Genomic DNA, 14,671 nt, shown 5'->3' with positions numbered 1-14,671 from the left:
ATACAAACACATCAGCCAATATCTGATTGAATGGTGGAGCACGTTTGAGGGGCTGAATGGCCTATATGTGTTCTTAGTTTGATTTTAAATTGCTAAAGATATGCAGCAAGAACAAGTTACCTATATGGTATGCATCAGTGGCAAAATAATGTTCAAATCTATTTCAACAATGAGCAATTAGATATACTTTTAATATTCAGAAATATCAGGCTATAAAGTATGGCTTTTCTGGCACATGAACATCATTGAGGCTGTGGCCATTGTTCAGTTAATTTAATCTGCCTGTATGTCTTACATGAAGAATTAGGTGTCGACTTGATGGAATGCTGAAAGCTTCACCAAAGTCTTAATTTAAAATGAACAGTATTGTTATTGTCAGCAGTTCCAGTCAAGGATAACTGATGATGTATTTAACAGTGACTTCAATTCTGCACATATAAGTAATACAGCAACTCAAAATTTAACCTAGCAAAGATAATTAACAAAAATCAATACTGTGGACACTTGTCACAGTTTTTTTTCCCAATGTGCATGATACGTCAGAATGGCACTACGTATCAGAACACATGTAAGCTTTAGAAAACACTGAATGCTAAATACAATCAATTTAAAATTCTTTGACCTCACATTAACTCAAGACAATAGGCTGAATTCTCCCATTTTTACACACACTGTTTTTTGAATGAGATTGATGGCACTGGCCCACTATGACCCTTGCCAAATTTTCACATGCAATCTTCACCTTATTAATTATGCAACCAGCCTCTGCAATCCAGGAAGATTTACAATAATAATGCCAGGGTTGGAGGCTTTGAGTTGTAGGGAGAGGCTGATTAGGCTGGGGCTATTTTCCCTGGAGCTTTGGAGACTGAGGGATGAGCGTATAGAAGTTCATAAAATCATGAAAGGCATGGATAGGGTGAACAGCCAAGGTCTTTTCCCCAGGGTGGGGGAGTCCAAATCTAAAGGGCATAAGTTTAAGGTGAGAGGGGAAAGGTTTAAAAGTGATGTAAGGGGCAACTTTTTCACACAGAATGTGCAAGGGATGAACTGCCAGAGGAGGTGATGGAGGCTGGTACAATGACAACATTTAAAAGGCTTCTGGATGGGCATATGAGTAGGAAGGGTTTAGAGGGCTATGGGCCAAATGCTGGCAAATGGGACTAAATTTATTTCGGATATCTGGTTGGCATGGACGAGTTGGATCGAAGGGTCTGTTTCCGTACTGTATAATTCTGTGACTCTATGAGTGCAGGTTGAAGTTCTTCTGCAGCCTGCAAGAATCAGTGTCTTCCTTCCACTACCTCATACTCTTGGGCCATCACCCTCTCTAACTCTGCCACAACACACGCCTCTCACCTAGGCTTATGGATTACAATTTGCTATTACATGCATCATGTCCACACAATGGCTCTCATCCACTGTGTCCTCCCAAACTATTAACCCTTCATACCCTTTGCATTTCCAATTAATTGGGTGGGGCACTTCACCATCCCTCTTTTTTCTATTCATTGGATGAGGGCAATTTAACTACCCATCCCTAATTATCCTGAGGGTGGTTAAGAGTCAACCACACTGCTGTGATTTGGGAGTCACATGTAGGCCAGACCCTAAAGGGTATTAGTGAACCAGACGGGTTTTTCCTTACCATTGACAATGGATTCATGGTCGTTAGACTCTTAATTCCAGATTTTCTTTCAATGAATTCAAATTCCACCATCTTCAGTGGTGAGATTTGAACCCAAGACCCCAGAACATTATCTGGGTCTCTAGATTAACAGTCCAGTGATAATGCCACGAGGTAATCGCCCCCACCCCCTTCCTTGCTTGCTCCAGGTTCAACACAAAGTGCTCTTGAATCTATTTCCATCATACTCAGTCCCTCCCTTTGTTCACTGCAGGAAAAATTGGTCCATGCCCAGACTCCACAACCTTCTGACTGATCTATGTGTAATCCTAGGACTTTCTTCTTTAGCAGTGTTTGCTGACACTTAGAACTGCAGGCAACTACGCATACACGTTCATTCTGGAGTGCATGTACACTGACACCACTGCACACGGATGAGTGCATTATTTTGAACTGGGCTTCAGTGGTGAGGATTGGGTTTCTGGACAAGGGTTGGAGGGAATGCACCTCCAAAGTGAGAATGGAACAGGGCTCAGAAACAGGAAGGTTGGGGGGTGACAAGGTGAGTCCAGGAGCCAGGAGGCCGTCTTCCCCTCTGTCTATTGACCATGCATTAGGGAGACAATGGCCTCATGGTATTATCACTGGACTGTTGATCCAGATAACAGTCTTGGCGGCTGGATTCAAATCCCACCACAGCAGCTGGTAGAATCTGAATTCAACAAATATCCATTTAGTATTAAGAATCTATTGATGACCATGAGCCAATTGTCAGTTCATTAATGTCATTTAGGGAAGGAAACTGCCATCCTTACCTGATCTAGATCCCCAAACAGTCCTTCCAGGTGAGACTGAGGTTCATCTGCCTCTCTTCCATCAGGTGCTTCCGATGTGATCCTTACTACATCAGGGAGACTGAATGTAAACTTAGCCAACAGTTTGCCTTGCGTCTCAGCTGGGCCCGCAGGGGCTGACAGGACATCCCAGTCACCACCCATTTTAATTCACCTTCCCACTCCCTTTCCAACATGACCATCCTTGGCGTTCCCCATTGCCATAATGAACCAAATTGCAAATTGGAGGAACAACACCCCAATCGCCTACAGCCCGGATCAACATTGAGTTTTCCAATTTCAAATAATCTCCCTTCCCATCCCTCGACTTCCTTCCCATCCCTTGCCCTTCCTTTCCACCAACCGGATTCATTCCTCCCATTGACCAACCAGGTCGTACCCTCTGCCTGTCTTCATCTATCCCTTCACCATCCTGCCCCCATCACCCATTTTATCTGCAACTCCCCTTACACCCACCAGCAGTCCTGAAGAAGGGTTACATCCAAAACGTCAACTTCTCCACCTCCTAATGCTGCCTGGTTTGTTGAATTCTTCCAGCCTCCTGCCTGTCTACTTGGAATTCCAGCATCTGCAGTTTTTTTTTTGTCTCTAATGCTTATCTGGTCTGGTCTACATGTGACTCCAGACCCACAGCAATGTGGTTGACTCTTAACCGCACTCCGGGCAATTAGAGAAGGGCTATAAATGCTGCCTAGCCATTGACCCTTCATCCTGTGAATGTATGAAGAAAAAAATGCTTACCTCAGCTCTCTCCAGTTCCTCATTCCCCTCCAGTTTGCTCCTGGATCCCAATCTCCACCTCTCTCTCTTCCCGTGTCCTCCTGATTTTTCGCCCTACCCAACCCCTCCATCCTCCCAGCCTGGTCCTGATCGTTTCATCCCAACCATCTCGATCTCTTACGCCCCCTACACCTTCCAGTCTTGGATCTCTAATCTCCACTCCCTGACCTCTGCCCCCAAAATAGGCGCATTTAAACCAACTCATAGCACACAGGCATTGGTGTCAGCTAACGCAGCCTATTTCTTTATTCCTTTATGGGTTGTGATGAGCTGCCTTCCTGAACTGCTACATACCATTTTGTTTAAGTAGTTCAATAATAGTTAGGGAGGCTGTTCCAGGATTTTGACTGAATGAAGCGCAAAATATTTCCAGTTCAAGATGGTGAGTGGTTTGAAGGGGAACTTGTAGTGTTTCCCTTGGCTCTGCTGCTCTTGTCCTTGCGGATAGTATTGGTCATGGGTTTCAAATGTGCTTTATAAGGAGCCTTGGTGCATTTCTGCAGTGCATCTTGTAGAGAGTACACACTGCTGTGACTGAGTGTCAATGGTGGAGAGGATGGATCCTGGTGAGTGTGATGGGATTCAAGCAGGCTGCTTTGTCCTAGATGGTGTCAAGCTTCTTGAGTGTTATTGTAGCTGCACCCATACAGACAAGTGGAGAGTAAACCATCACACTCAGGATTTGAACCTTGGAGGCTATGAACAGGCTTTGGGGAACACGAAGTGAGTTACTCCCTGCAGGATTCCTCTCCTCTAACCTGCTCTTGGAGACATAGTATTTACTGGCTTGTCTCGTTCAGCTTCTGGTCAATGGATTGATTGGATTCAGTGATAGTAACATTATTAAATGCTTTGATTCTCCCTTGTTGGATGTGGTCATTGCCTGGCACTTGTTTGGCATGAATGTTACTTGCTACCTTTCAGCCTAAGCTTAAATATTGTCCAGATCTTGCTGCATTTGAACATGGTCTGCTTCAGCACCTGAGGAATCGCTAATGATGTGGAACACTGTGCAATCATTCACGGTCATCTTTACTTCTGACTTGATGATGGAGGGAGGGTCATTGATGAAGCAGCTGAACATGGTTGGGCTGAGCATAAGTACCCTGAGGAACTCCTGCTGGGATATCCTAGAGTTGAGATGACTGACCTCCAATAATCTTACTTTGTAACAATGGAGAACTTACCCTCTGATTTTCATTGACTTCAGTTTTGCTAGGGCTCCTTGATGCTTCACTCCATCAAAGGTCTCCTTGACTTCAAGGGCACTCACTCTCACCTCACCTCTGGAACTTAGCTCTTTGCTCATATTTGAATTAAAAATATAATAAGATCAGGAGCTGAGTGACCCTGGTAGAACCCAAACTGAATGCCAGTTAGCACGTTATATGGCTTGATAGCACTATCGGTGATACCTTCCATCACTTTCCTTACGATCAAGATAGACTGATAGAGCAATAATTGGTTACGTTGGACCTGTCCTGCTTTTTTTATACACAGGACACGGCAACACAATTTTCCATACTGCTGGGTATATACTAGTGTTATAGCGGTACTGGAACAGCTTGGCCAAGGAGAAAATGAGGGCCGCAGATGCCAGAGAGACTGAGTTGAAAAAGCCTGGCACTAGAGAAAGCACAGCAGGTCAGGCAGCATAGAGGAGCAAGAGAGTTGACTGAAGATTATGCCCAAAACGTCAACTCTCTTGCTCCTCAGTTGCTGCCTGACCTGCTGTACTTTCTGTAGGGGTACAAGACGTTCTAGAGCATAAGTCATCAATACTACAGCCAGAATGTTGTCAGGGACCGTGGCCATTACAGTATCCAGTACTTTCAACCATTGCCTGATATCACATTGAGTAAATTGAATTGGCTGAAGACTAACATCCATGACATTGAGGATCTTTGGAGGAGGCAGTAATGTATCATCCACTCAGTACTTCTGGCTGAAGATTGTTTCAAATGCTTCAGCCTTATTTTTTGCATTGATGTGCTGGGCTCCCCATTATTGAAGATGGGGATATTTGTGTGTATCCTCCGCTTCCAGTGACTTAATTGTCCACTACACCACAATTCATGATAGGATGTGACAGGCTTAAATCTGATCCATTGGTTGTGCAAGTTGTGCTCTGTCTACGCTGTGTGGCATGCAAGTAGTCCTGCCTCGTAGCTGCACCAGGTTAATACCACATTTCCAGGGAAGTATGGTACTTACTTCTGGCTGCCCACACGCACCCTTCACTGGACTGGTTGCAGTTGACCTGAAAGGTTAATTATGGCTTCATCACTGCAAGAACATGGACCAAATGCCTGAACTCTATGATTGGAATTTGATGAGCTCCGTGTCTGACTGGGGCAGTAACCTCTAACTCTTTGAAGATCCCCCTTTAACACCACAAAAGGACCACACCCTTTTGATGTTCTGATATGGTCATTTCGTTGAAGCACACGCAGTGTGTTGCCATCTTCTCATGCAAGCCACAGGGGCTGGCAGCCTCCGAGGAAATGCAAACTGAGTGAGATATGTGAAATGAATATGTGTCCCCCTACATGTGAAGCAACCTGACAGCAGCATGTGACTCACAGATGTCAATGATCTCCAAAGTAAAGTTCTGAAGTAGTGTGTAACACTCTGATGATGATGTGGTGAAGCTGGTGACTTGATGTTGACTAGTGCAGACAAAAGACAGAGGAAGACTGTGTCCATGAAGCGTACCGGGATCTTGTGGTGAAGATGGGGTTGGATGAAGGCCTGGAGAAACATGTAATGAGGTACTGCCAACTCTGACTTTCATGTTGTGAACTGGCTCCATCTCTTTGGAGAGGAGAGAATTGGAATTTGCGTGGAAATGAGGTGGGTTTAGCCAACAATGAGATGATGATGCATGGAACTAAGGTTGTTGCCATTCATTCGCGAGATTCTGAACTTGTCATTTTCACCTTAAAAGGTAATATTGGGAATGTTTTTTTCTCAACATTGAGACTCTTGCTATTTTTATTTTTGTCATATTTTCTACATTGCTTCCCATTGCTCATATTGTTTCAGGGAGAGAAAAATCCTGCCCTATAACTTATTTTTTTGTAATGACATCAGAGATGAGACTAGCTTGCTCGGCGTTGCCTGTTTCTACGGCATAGAGCTGACAACCCCCTCATATGTGTCTTGATTTCATCCAGTTCTCATCCCTTCACCCACAAGTATGATATTCACCTCAGGTTGTGCAAGTGAAGCCTAGGGTTCCACTTCTAGATGTCAAGGAGACAGTGACATTACAGGACAATGTCATGATGCTGCTGACCAGCCAGGTGTCAAATTTCTGACACTGGAAGTCTACAGCCAGTTGCCTTATAACAGTGCTGAATGAATGCTGCAAGCTGTGCACTTGAAACTGAGCACCTACCACTGGGTTAGTACAGCTGCAGGTGGAGAGAGAAGGAGCAGGCATCATTTTGCTACTGTGTAAGGGTGATAGCAAAAGCCAACAACAAGAGCAGCTCCTATCGAGAAGAGAACAGCAGCTGCAACGATACAGCATAGGAAAATAAAGACTCAACAACACATATACAAAAACATTTTTTTTTTATTCTGATTGCCGAATTATTTAAGGCAAGTATAAAAAATGAAAGCATTCAATATACACTTTACATAAAATAAACTAGATTACAGCATAAAACAAGTAACCAGGCAACTGCGCAAGTTCTTCCTAAATCGGGATAATTGTAAACATTTAAAACTGCTGAACTAGTTCAAGTAATAAACAATCACAGATGTCTTCTTGTATGGGTGGGTGGAAGAGATTATGTAGGCTATGGGGTAATCAGCCATTCAATATCATAAAGACATTTTATATTCACAGATGCTCATTATTTTCCATTTCAAACCTGTACATTATATACACTCACACACACACACACGCGCACACACAATCACAATGGGCATTCTTATAACCCTCAGAGCCCTCTGAATGTATAATCTTCACAATAAACAACAATGCAGTGGACATGTGAATACAGTTAGCACACAGACGCATTTAAATAGTGTCTAAGTGTTTTCAAGGGGTCACCAAGTACACGTAAACACTGTACCAAAGTGTTACTGTCACAATTAGCCTCTCTGAGGGTCTAAATGCCACAACCAGTTCAAAGGAACACCTACCCAGAACAGTATGCTCTACAAAACCAAGCAATTGTCATCTTTTTGTTGCTAACATTTTCAGGAAACGGCAAAGTACTGTGACAACTGCCACCAATAATCGACCCTGCATTTGTGAGCCTGGTTACCAATACAAAAAAAAACCAAAAAGAATATATTTAAACAAAAGTTTAATTACAGCAACATTTGTAACTCAGTTATAAAATTTGCAATTTACAAATATGAAATGACTGGTTTCGCCTGACATCAAGGCATTTCAAATCAACACCATGGAACTGATGTCTGTATAAACCTTTTCTTCATGTGATCCAGTCACATGATTATGATTCAATATACACTCATGAGGTCATCATTCCCTGCAGAAGAAAAAGCAAGACAAAATGTCAGAAAGGATTCTAGGAATAGGTCAGCCTGTTAATTTGCTAAGTAATGCATCTACACAAAGTACGAGAATCCCAGGTCTGATGTGCAATTTGATTTCCAGCTATTAGCCGTTCTTGACCAAAGTAGCCACAGAGGTGCTACGTTCAGCCTCACTACTCTGGGTTAAGAAGGGAAGGGTCAACCAGGATTGCTGGTCCTGAGTGAACTTTGCCAAAATGACTTGTGGACATTGCATGTCGCTGGGGTGAGGTACAGCTTTGGTCTAGTTGCCCAAACCATGTTCTCAAGTGAATAATGGCCACTTGGAAAGGATAGTGGAATAAATCAGAAATCTTAGAATCCCTACAGTGTGAAAACTAGCCCTTGGGCCCAACAAGTCCACGTCGACCCTCCAAAGAGTATCCCATCCAAACCCAATATTCCACATTTACCCCTGACTAATGCACCTAACCTAAACATACCTGAACACTATGGTCAATTTAGCAAGATCAATTCACCTAACCTGCACATCTTTAGATTGTGGGAGGAAACCAGAGCACCCAGAGGAAACCAACGCAGACACAGGGAGAACATGCAAACTCCACACAGTTGCCTGAGGCTGGAGTTGAACTCGGGTCCCTGGCACTGTGAAGTGGTAATGCTAACCACTGAGCAACCATGCCATCCAAGAGCAATTCAACCTCAATCAATGTGCATCAATCCCCATTTTCCAGGATTGGTCATTGTGTGAGAAACAGGATTTGGGTGGCATCATTCCTTTCATAAGTAAAGGATATTAGGTGCAAGTGGAGCACGTTCACTACTCCATGGCCTAAAGTCCCTAGAGATGTACAGCATGGAAATAGACCATTCGGTCCAACCCATCCATGCCGACCAGCTATCCCAACCCAATCTAGTCCCACCTGCCAGCATCCGGCCATATCCCTCCAAACCCTTCCTATTCGTATACCCATCAAAATGCCTCTTAAATGTTGCAATTGTACCAGCCTCCACCACTTCCTCTGGCAGCTTATTCCATACCTGTACCACCCTCTGCGTGAAAATGTTGCCCCGTAGGTCTCTTTTGTATTTTTCTCCTTTCACTCTAAACCTATGTCCTCTAGTTCTGGACTCCCCCACCCCAAAGGAAAAGATTTTGCTTATTTATCCTATCCATGCCTCTCATAATTTTGTAAACCTCTATAAGGTCACCCCTCAGCCTCCGATGCTCCAGGGAAAACAGCCCCAGCCTGTTCAGCTTCTCCCTGTAGCTCAAATCCTCCAACCCTGGCAACATCCTTGTAAATCTTTTCTGAACCCTTTCAAGTTTCACAACATCTTTCCGATAGGAAGGAGACCAGAATTGCGCAATATTCCAACAGTGGCCTAACCAATGTCCTCTATAGCCGCAACATGACCTCCCAACTCCTGTACTCAATACTCTGACCAATAAAGGAAAGCATACCAAACAACTTCTTCACTATCCTATCTACCTGCGACTCCACTTTCAATAAGCTATGAACCTGCACTCCAAGGTCTCTTTGTTCAGCAACACTCTCTTGGACCTTACCATTAAGTGTATAAGTCCTGTCAAGATTTGCTTTCCCAAAATGCAGCCCCTCCCATTTATCCGAATTAAACTTCATCTTCCAATTCTCAGCCCATTGTCCCATCTGGTCAAGATCCTTTTGTAGTCTGGCGTAACCCTCTTGGCTGTCCATTACACCTCCAATTTTGGTGTCATCTGCAAACTGTTATGCTCGCATCCAAATCATTTATGTAAATGACAAAAAGTAGAGGATCCAGCACCGATCCTTGTGGCACTCCACTGGTCACAGGCCTCCAGTGTGAAAAACAACCCTCCACCACTACCCTCTGTCTTCTACCTTTGAGCCAGTTCTGTATCCAAATGGCTAGTTCTCTCTGTATTCCATGAGATCTAACCTTGCCAATGTCTCCCACGGGGAACCTTGTCGAACGCCTTACTGAAGTCCATATAGATCACATCTACTGCTCTGCCCTCATCAATCCTCTTTGTTATTTCTTCAAAAAACTCAATCAAGTTTGTGAGACATGATTTCCCAAGCACAAAGCCATGTTGACTATCCCTAATCAGTCCTTGCCTTTCCAACTACATGTACATCCAGTCCGTTAGGATTCCCTCCAACAACTTGCCCACCACCGAGGTCAGGCTCACCAGTCTATAGTTCCCTGGCTTGTCCTTACCACCCTTCTTACACAGTGGCACCATGTTTGCCAACCTCCAGTCTTCCAGCACCTCACCTGTGACTATCGATGATACAAATATCTCAGCAAAAAGCCCAGCAATCACTTCTCTAGCTTCCCACAGAGTTCGAGGGTACACCTGATCAGGTCCTGGGGATTTATCCCCCTTTAACCGTTTCAAGACATCCAGCACTTCCTCCTCTGTAATCTGGACATTTTGCAAGATTTCGCCATCTATTTTCCTACAGTCTATATCTTCCATATCCTTTTCCATACTTGACCGTGAATTATTTTATTCCAAGTAGCTGAGTGCCAAAAAACGTGTGCATTTGAGCAAGGCTGAAATAATACTCCATTAAATTTTAAGCCTTCCACTGACCTCTAATGTGGCTGTCATGAAATTAGATAGAACCAGCCCACCAACATATAACTAACTAGCAGAAGGAACTGCATTGAAAAATGCATGCTTAAGGCACTTTGGTCTTTGGATCTTTAAATTTGTGATAAAATGCTAAGTCTCGTGTAAATTGTAGATGCAGGGGTTGGTAGTGCTACATAACAGGATTGAGGAAGAGAAGAAAGAAAGAATTATCCAGGAGCTAGTGATATTTTTGGAACAGCTCCGCTTCTCAGGAACAAATGTGTGGAAATGTAGAAAATTTAGAATCAGGTCAGCAATTTTTTTTCCTCGGGGTTGTTTTGTTGTTGGCTGTCCCTCAGTCCTTTTGAGGAATGTTTGTCAGGTCACAAGTAAATATGATATCCTTAAGGAAGCCTGAAATAGTCGCTGGACCCTAATTGGATATTTGAACGTGCAAACATGTGTTTCAAGTACAGGGCCATGTGCCCACAAACTTCAGCTGACAGCTGTCGGGAAGGTGATGGGAGAACATGGACACTGACACCAATATCTACTGCATCAACACACTTCAAAAGCCAGCATTTCACAGAAATAGACGTTTTTTTTTAAATATATACACCTCACCTTCTCTGAGCAGGGAAAATGGCGGATGCAGAAGCCTGCGCAGCCACCTGCTGACCGGCAACGATGGCAGCGGATGCCAGCCCTAAAGGAATTAATGCAAGCAGAGCCAACATTTAGAGTTAGTGGAACATGTAGCAAACACATACTAAATACTGCAGCTGGAACAGACAAGAACTGTAACACTGACAGCATAAAATATTGAGTCTGACTGAGGATTTGCTAGGTTAAACTACTACCTTTAGTTACACTGTCTGAATGTTAGGAAGCAGGGCAGCTCTGAGCTTGCGTTCTCTGAGGGATACATTTTCACTTTTCCAGCATAAAAATACCGTGAGCACACAAAATTTCACGCCATGAGTTCGTGGCAAATGAGGCTTCAGATCAGCTGCATGCATTGGGAAAATATACCTTCAGCTGGCATGCTTCAGATTATAGTGTCACTGCTCCAGTGTTTATGTTACACCAATACCAAGTTATATTGTTGCTCATTTTTCATGTGTTATCACAACAGTTTCTCCCCTATCCCTTGTCTCCTGAACAGGGTGACTCCTTTCTGGAGTACTTTATCATTGCCACTGGCTTGTTCCCTTGTACCATGCCACTATTATTAGCTTAGGCAGTGAAAGTCAGCAACTCATTTAGCTGCAGGAGATGTCCAGGTCACATTCCAGTTTGCTCTTCAGCATGTTTCAATCAAGCATCGGTTGCATTATAGAGGACAGGGTTGAGTTCTCTCTCTATAAACCAGGGGACTTTAAGTCTAATTGTGTCATGTTAACTGTTACATTAGCTACATACTGCTAACTCAGCACAGATTAGGAATCCAATCTGGGCCCACATCCATGTGGCTCAGCTACAAGGTGCAGAAACAGTCTAAATAGCCAGCGACAATGACACCTTTTGAATTATTTTGAAGTCACAGCCAAATTTCATGTGGAGTAAGTTTCTTTTAACTCACAGTTTGGCTCACCTGAAGTTTAAACTATTGAATATCCCACAGATAAAAAAAAATGTAATTTGGATGTTTGCTAAGAGCTCTGTGATGCAATGCCCCACCCCCCACCTCCTTCATGCCTCAGAATAAAAGGACAACTGAGATCAGAAACTTGGAGCATTTAAGGACCAAAATGCACATCTGTCTCCAAAGCTATTTATTGGAAAAATAGATGTTAATGATTTTTTATCATCAATGTAACAGATAAACCAATAGGGGAAACTAAAAAAACACATTTATAAAATAACAGTTCAAGCATTACAATGTAATAGTCAGCTTTAACAAAATGAAAAACCCAATGGCTCAGTCAGGTTAGTACCTTGATATGGGTCATATTGGCCTGGTATTAGAGGATAGCCCATTCCAACATGCGTGTGGTGATGGGTGTGTACATGTCGCTGTGCAAAAGGTGAATGACGCTCTCTCTCTCGCTCAGCTTCTCTTTCGCGTTCAGGTGCAGCCTTTTCGGCAGGCTACAGAAGAAAAAAATTGCAACGTTTCACAAAAAAAAACAGTTCTGCAGAGTCAGGCTAATTACAATATAAATTACCATCTCCGACTCATCGCACCAAATATTTAGCTCGTACATATTAATTAAGTCACACTACTTAACATTCTACACGCATGCTAATAAAGCAGGAACAAACTTGAAAGGGAACCAGAAAGCCATTTTTTCTCTGTTACCAAAGTCATGAAAAGATAAAGGGAGGCATCGATCTATAAAAATGTGGTTGTGATTTACTGAGTAAAGATTGATGAAGGAAAGAGATCCTGATATTTCAAAGTCTTTTAACAATGCTAAAACCTGAATCAGAAATTACTCCAGGAAAACCAATCAATCAATCTGGAGCTCAGTTGTATGCCAAATATGGACATTTCTATATTGCTTGAAAATATACTCAATCAACATGTAAAGGTTGTGACTTTGGAAAATATTCCTAAAACAAGTTAAAGGCATGAAGATCAACCATATGCTGAGAATTGATTGTGACTATTTGAGACTTTATTTCACATGTTCTCTATGGATCCCTTTGTCTGCACGTTTTTACAAATGTACATCAAGCAGGACATGTTGTCAAAGAAAGTCATAAATTATGAGTTTTATATCTGAGTTTATTGCACCACAGCAGTTTTTATGGTGGTTTTCCCTGTGCAGATTGTCATGCTTGAACAATTTTGGCCGACGTTCGGTCACCCTACTCACCCCAGGAGATTTGCTGCGATACTGGTTGGCATGCTGCTGAAGCAGGTCGAGTGCCTTGGATTCAGCCGCTGGTTTAGCGTTCACGTTGGGACTTGTGCTTGATTTCTCTGTTTCCTCACGGCTGGACATCTTCCCATAGACAGGGTAGTGAAACCCAGGAGAGAGGTATGCCCCTGTTCGATACACACAAATAGGTGAAGTCTTCCCAGAGTTTCAAAGAATGCCCTGTTTGAATGCCACCGACATCAAGATTTCTTGTCATAAATCGGGTTTGCGAGCATTCAAAACAGAGGCAGAAGTCAACCATTTGGCCCCTGGGTCAGCTCCGCCATGTTACTGAGATAATTGCTGTTCCAGCAAGGTCTGGCAGCATCAGTGGAGATGGAAACGAGTCCATGGATTAGCTCTGCTTCTCTCTCCACAGATGCTGTTTGACCTGCTGAGTTTCTCGAGCTTGTACTTTCAGATTTTCAGCATCTGTGGTATTTTGCCTTCACTTCATGGCTGATTTTTCTGCTTCAATTTCACATTCCTATTGACTCGTCATAACTTTTTTATTCCCTTGTCTGACAAGAATCTATCCACCTTTACCTGAAAAAAATACCCAATGACCCATATCTCCATTGCCTTCTGAGGGAGAATTCCAGTGCCACATAGCTCTGAGAATATATTTTGCCTCATTATATTCCAGAAGAGAAAACCCCTAATCTTACATCAGTGACCCCTTCTGACTCACCCTTTCCACAACCACTGGGTAAAGTCCATTCAAGATCTTAAAAACTTCAATCAAGTCACCCCCTCCCAGTCTTCTCAACTCCACTGAAAACAAGCCCAACCTATCCAACATATCCTCAGAAGACAACCCACTCATTCCAGATATCACTGGAGTCAGCTGACTCATGCATTTGAACTCCTAAACCTCTCTGCATCTTGGAATTCTGCAGTCATTCTCCATGTAAGAAACATTCTGATTTCTCATTCTTCCTGCCAAAGTGAACATCTTCACACTTACCCATATTATACTCCATCTGTCAGACTTTTGCCATACAACCACCAAATTTAAACTCAGAAGTAAGTCATTTAGCCCACTGAATCAGTCCCCCCAGGCAGTGTGCTCATGGTTAATCTGGCAATCCTCAAAACCACTTTCCTTCTCTTGCTCTCCCCCCACACCCCCCCCAGACCCATTGATTTTCTCACTGGTTAAAAATCTGTCAATCTCAGCTTTAACATAATTAATGTCCCAGCCTCTGTGATAAAAGAACTCCACAAATTCACTGCACTCCGAGAGAGGAAATTCCATCTCATCTCTGTCTTAAAATGGTGGCTCCCTTACTCGAGAGGTAATGCCCACTGGCTTCACAAGGGGAAACAATGTTTCCACATCCACCCTGTCAAGTTCTCAGAGAATCTTCTATGTTTTAGTACGGTTGCCTCTCATTTTCCTGAACTCCACTGAGTACAGACAAGCGCAATCAACTCAACC

The 14,671-nt window shown here is 43.2% G+C and overlaps 1 protein-coding gene across 6 annotated transcripts in view; it reads right to left on the bottom strand.

Moving 5' to 3' along the window:
* Window positions 1–6,827: 6,827 nt before the first annotated feature.
* znf608 (zinc finger protein 608) overlaps window positions 6,828–14,671 on the bottom strand; it is a 90,693-nt gene continuing 82,849 nt past the window's right edge. For 5 of the 6 annotated variants that reach the window (XM_072584654.1, XM_072584673.1, XM_072584646.1 and 2 more), the window contains exons 7-10: window positions 13,186–13,358; window positions 12,301–12,454; window positions 10,988–11,069; window positions 6,828–7,769 (exon numbers count right to left, since the gene is read on the bottom strand). In XM_072584654.1, coding sequence (XP_072440755.1) covers window positions 7,763–7,769; window positions 10,988–11,069; window positions 12,301–12,454; window positions 13,186–13,358 — 416 coding nt within the window. In that variant the 3' untranslated portion in view covers window positions 6,828–7,762. Of the gene's footprint in view, window positions 7,770–10,983; window positions 11,070–12,300; window positions 12,455–13,185; window positions 13,359–14,671 lie in introns of those variants that run through there. The other variant, XM_072584682.1, reaches the window with a different exon arrangement.

Source organism: Chiloscyllium punctatum, chromosome 2, assembly GCF_047496795.1.
Source record: "Chiloscyllium punctatum isolate Juve2018m chromosome 2, sChiPun1.3, whole genome shotgun sequence".
NCBI lineage: Eukaryota > Metazoa > Chordata > Chondrichthyes > Orectolobiformes > Hemiscylliidae > Chiloscyllium > Chiloscyllium punctatum.
Note: the sequence above shows the minus strand (reverse complement) of the source record. Positions and strands in the feature narration are given on the sequence as shown.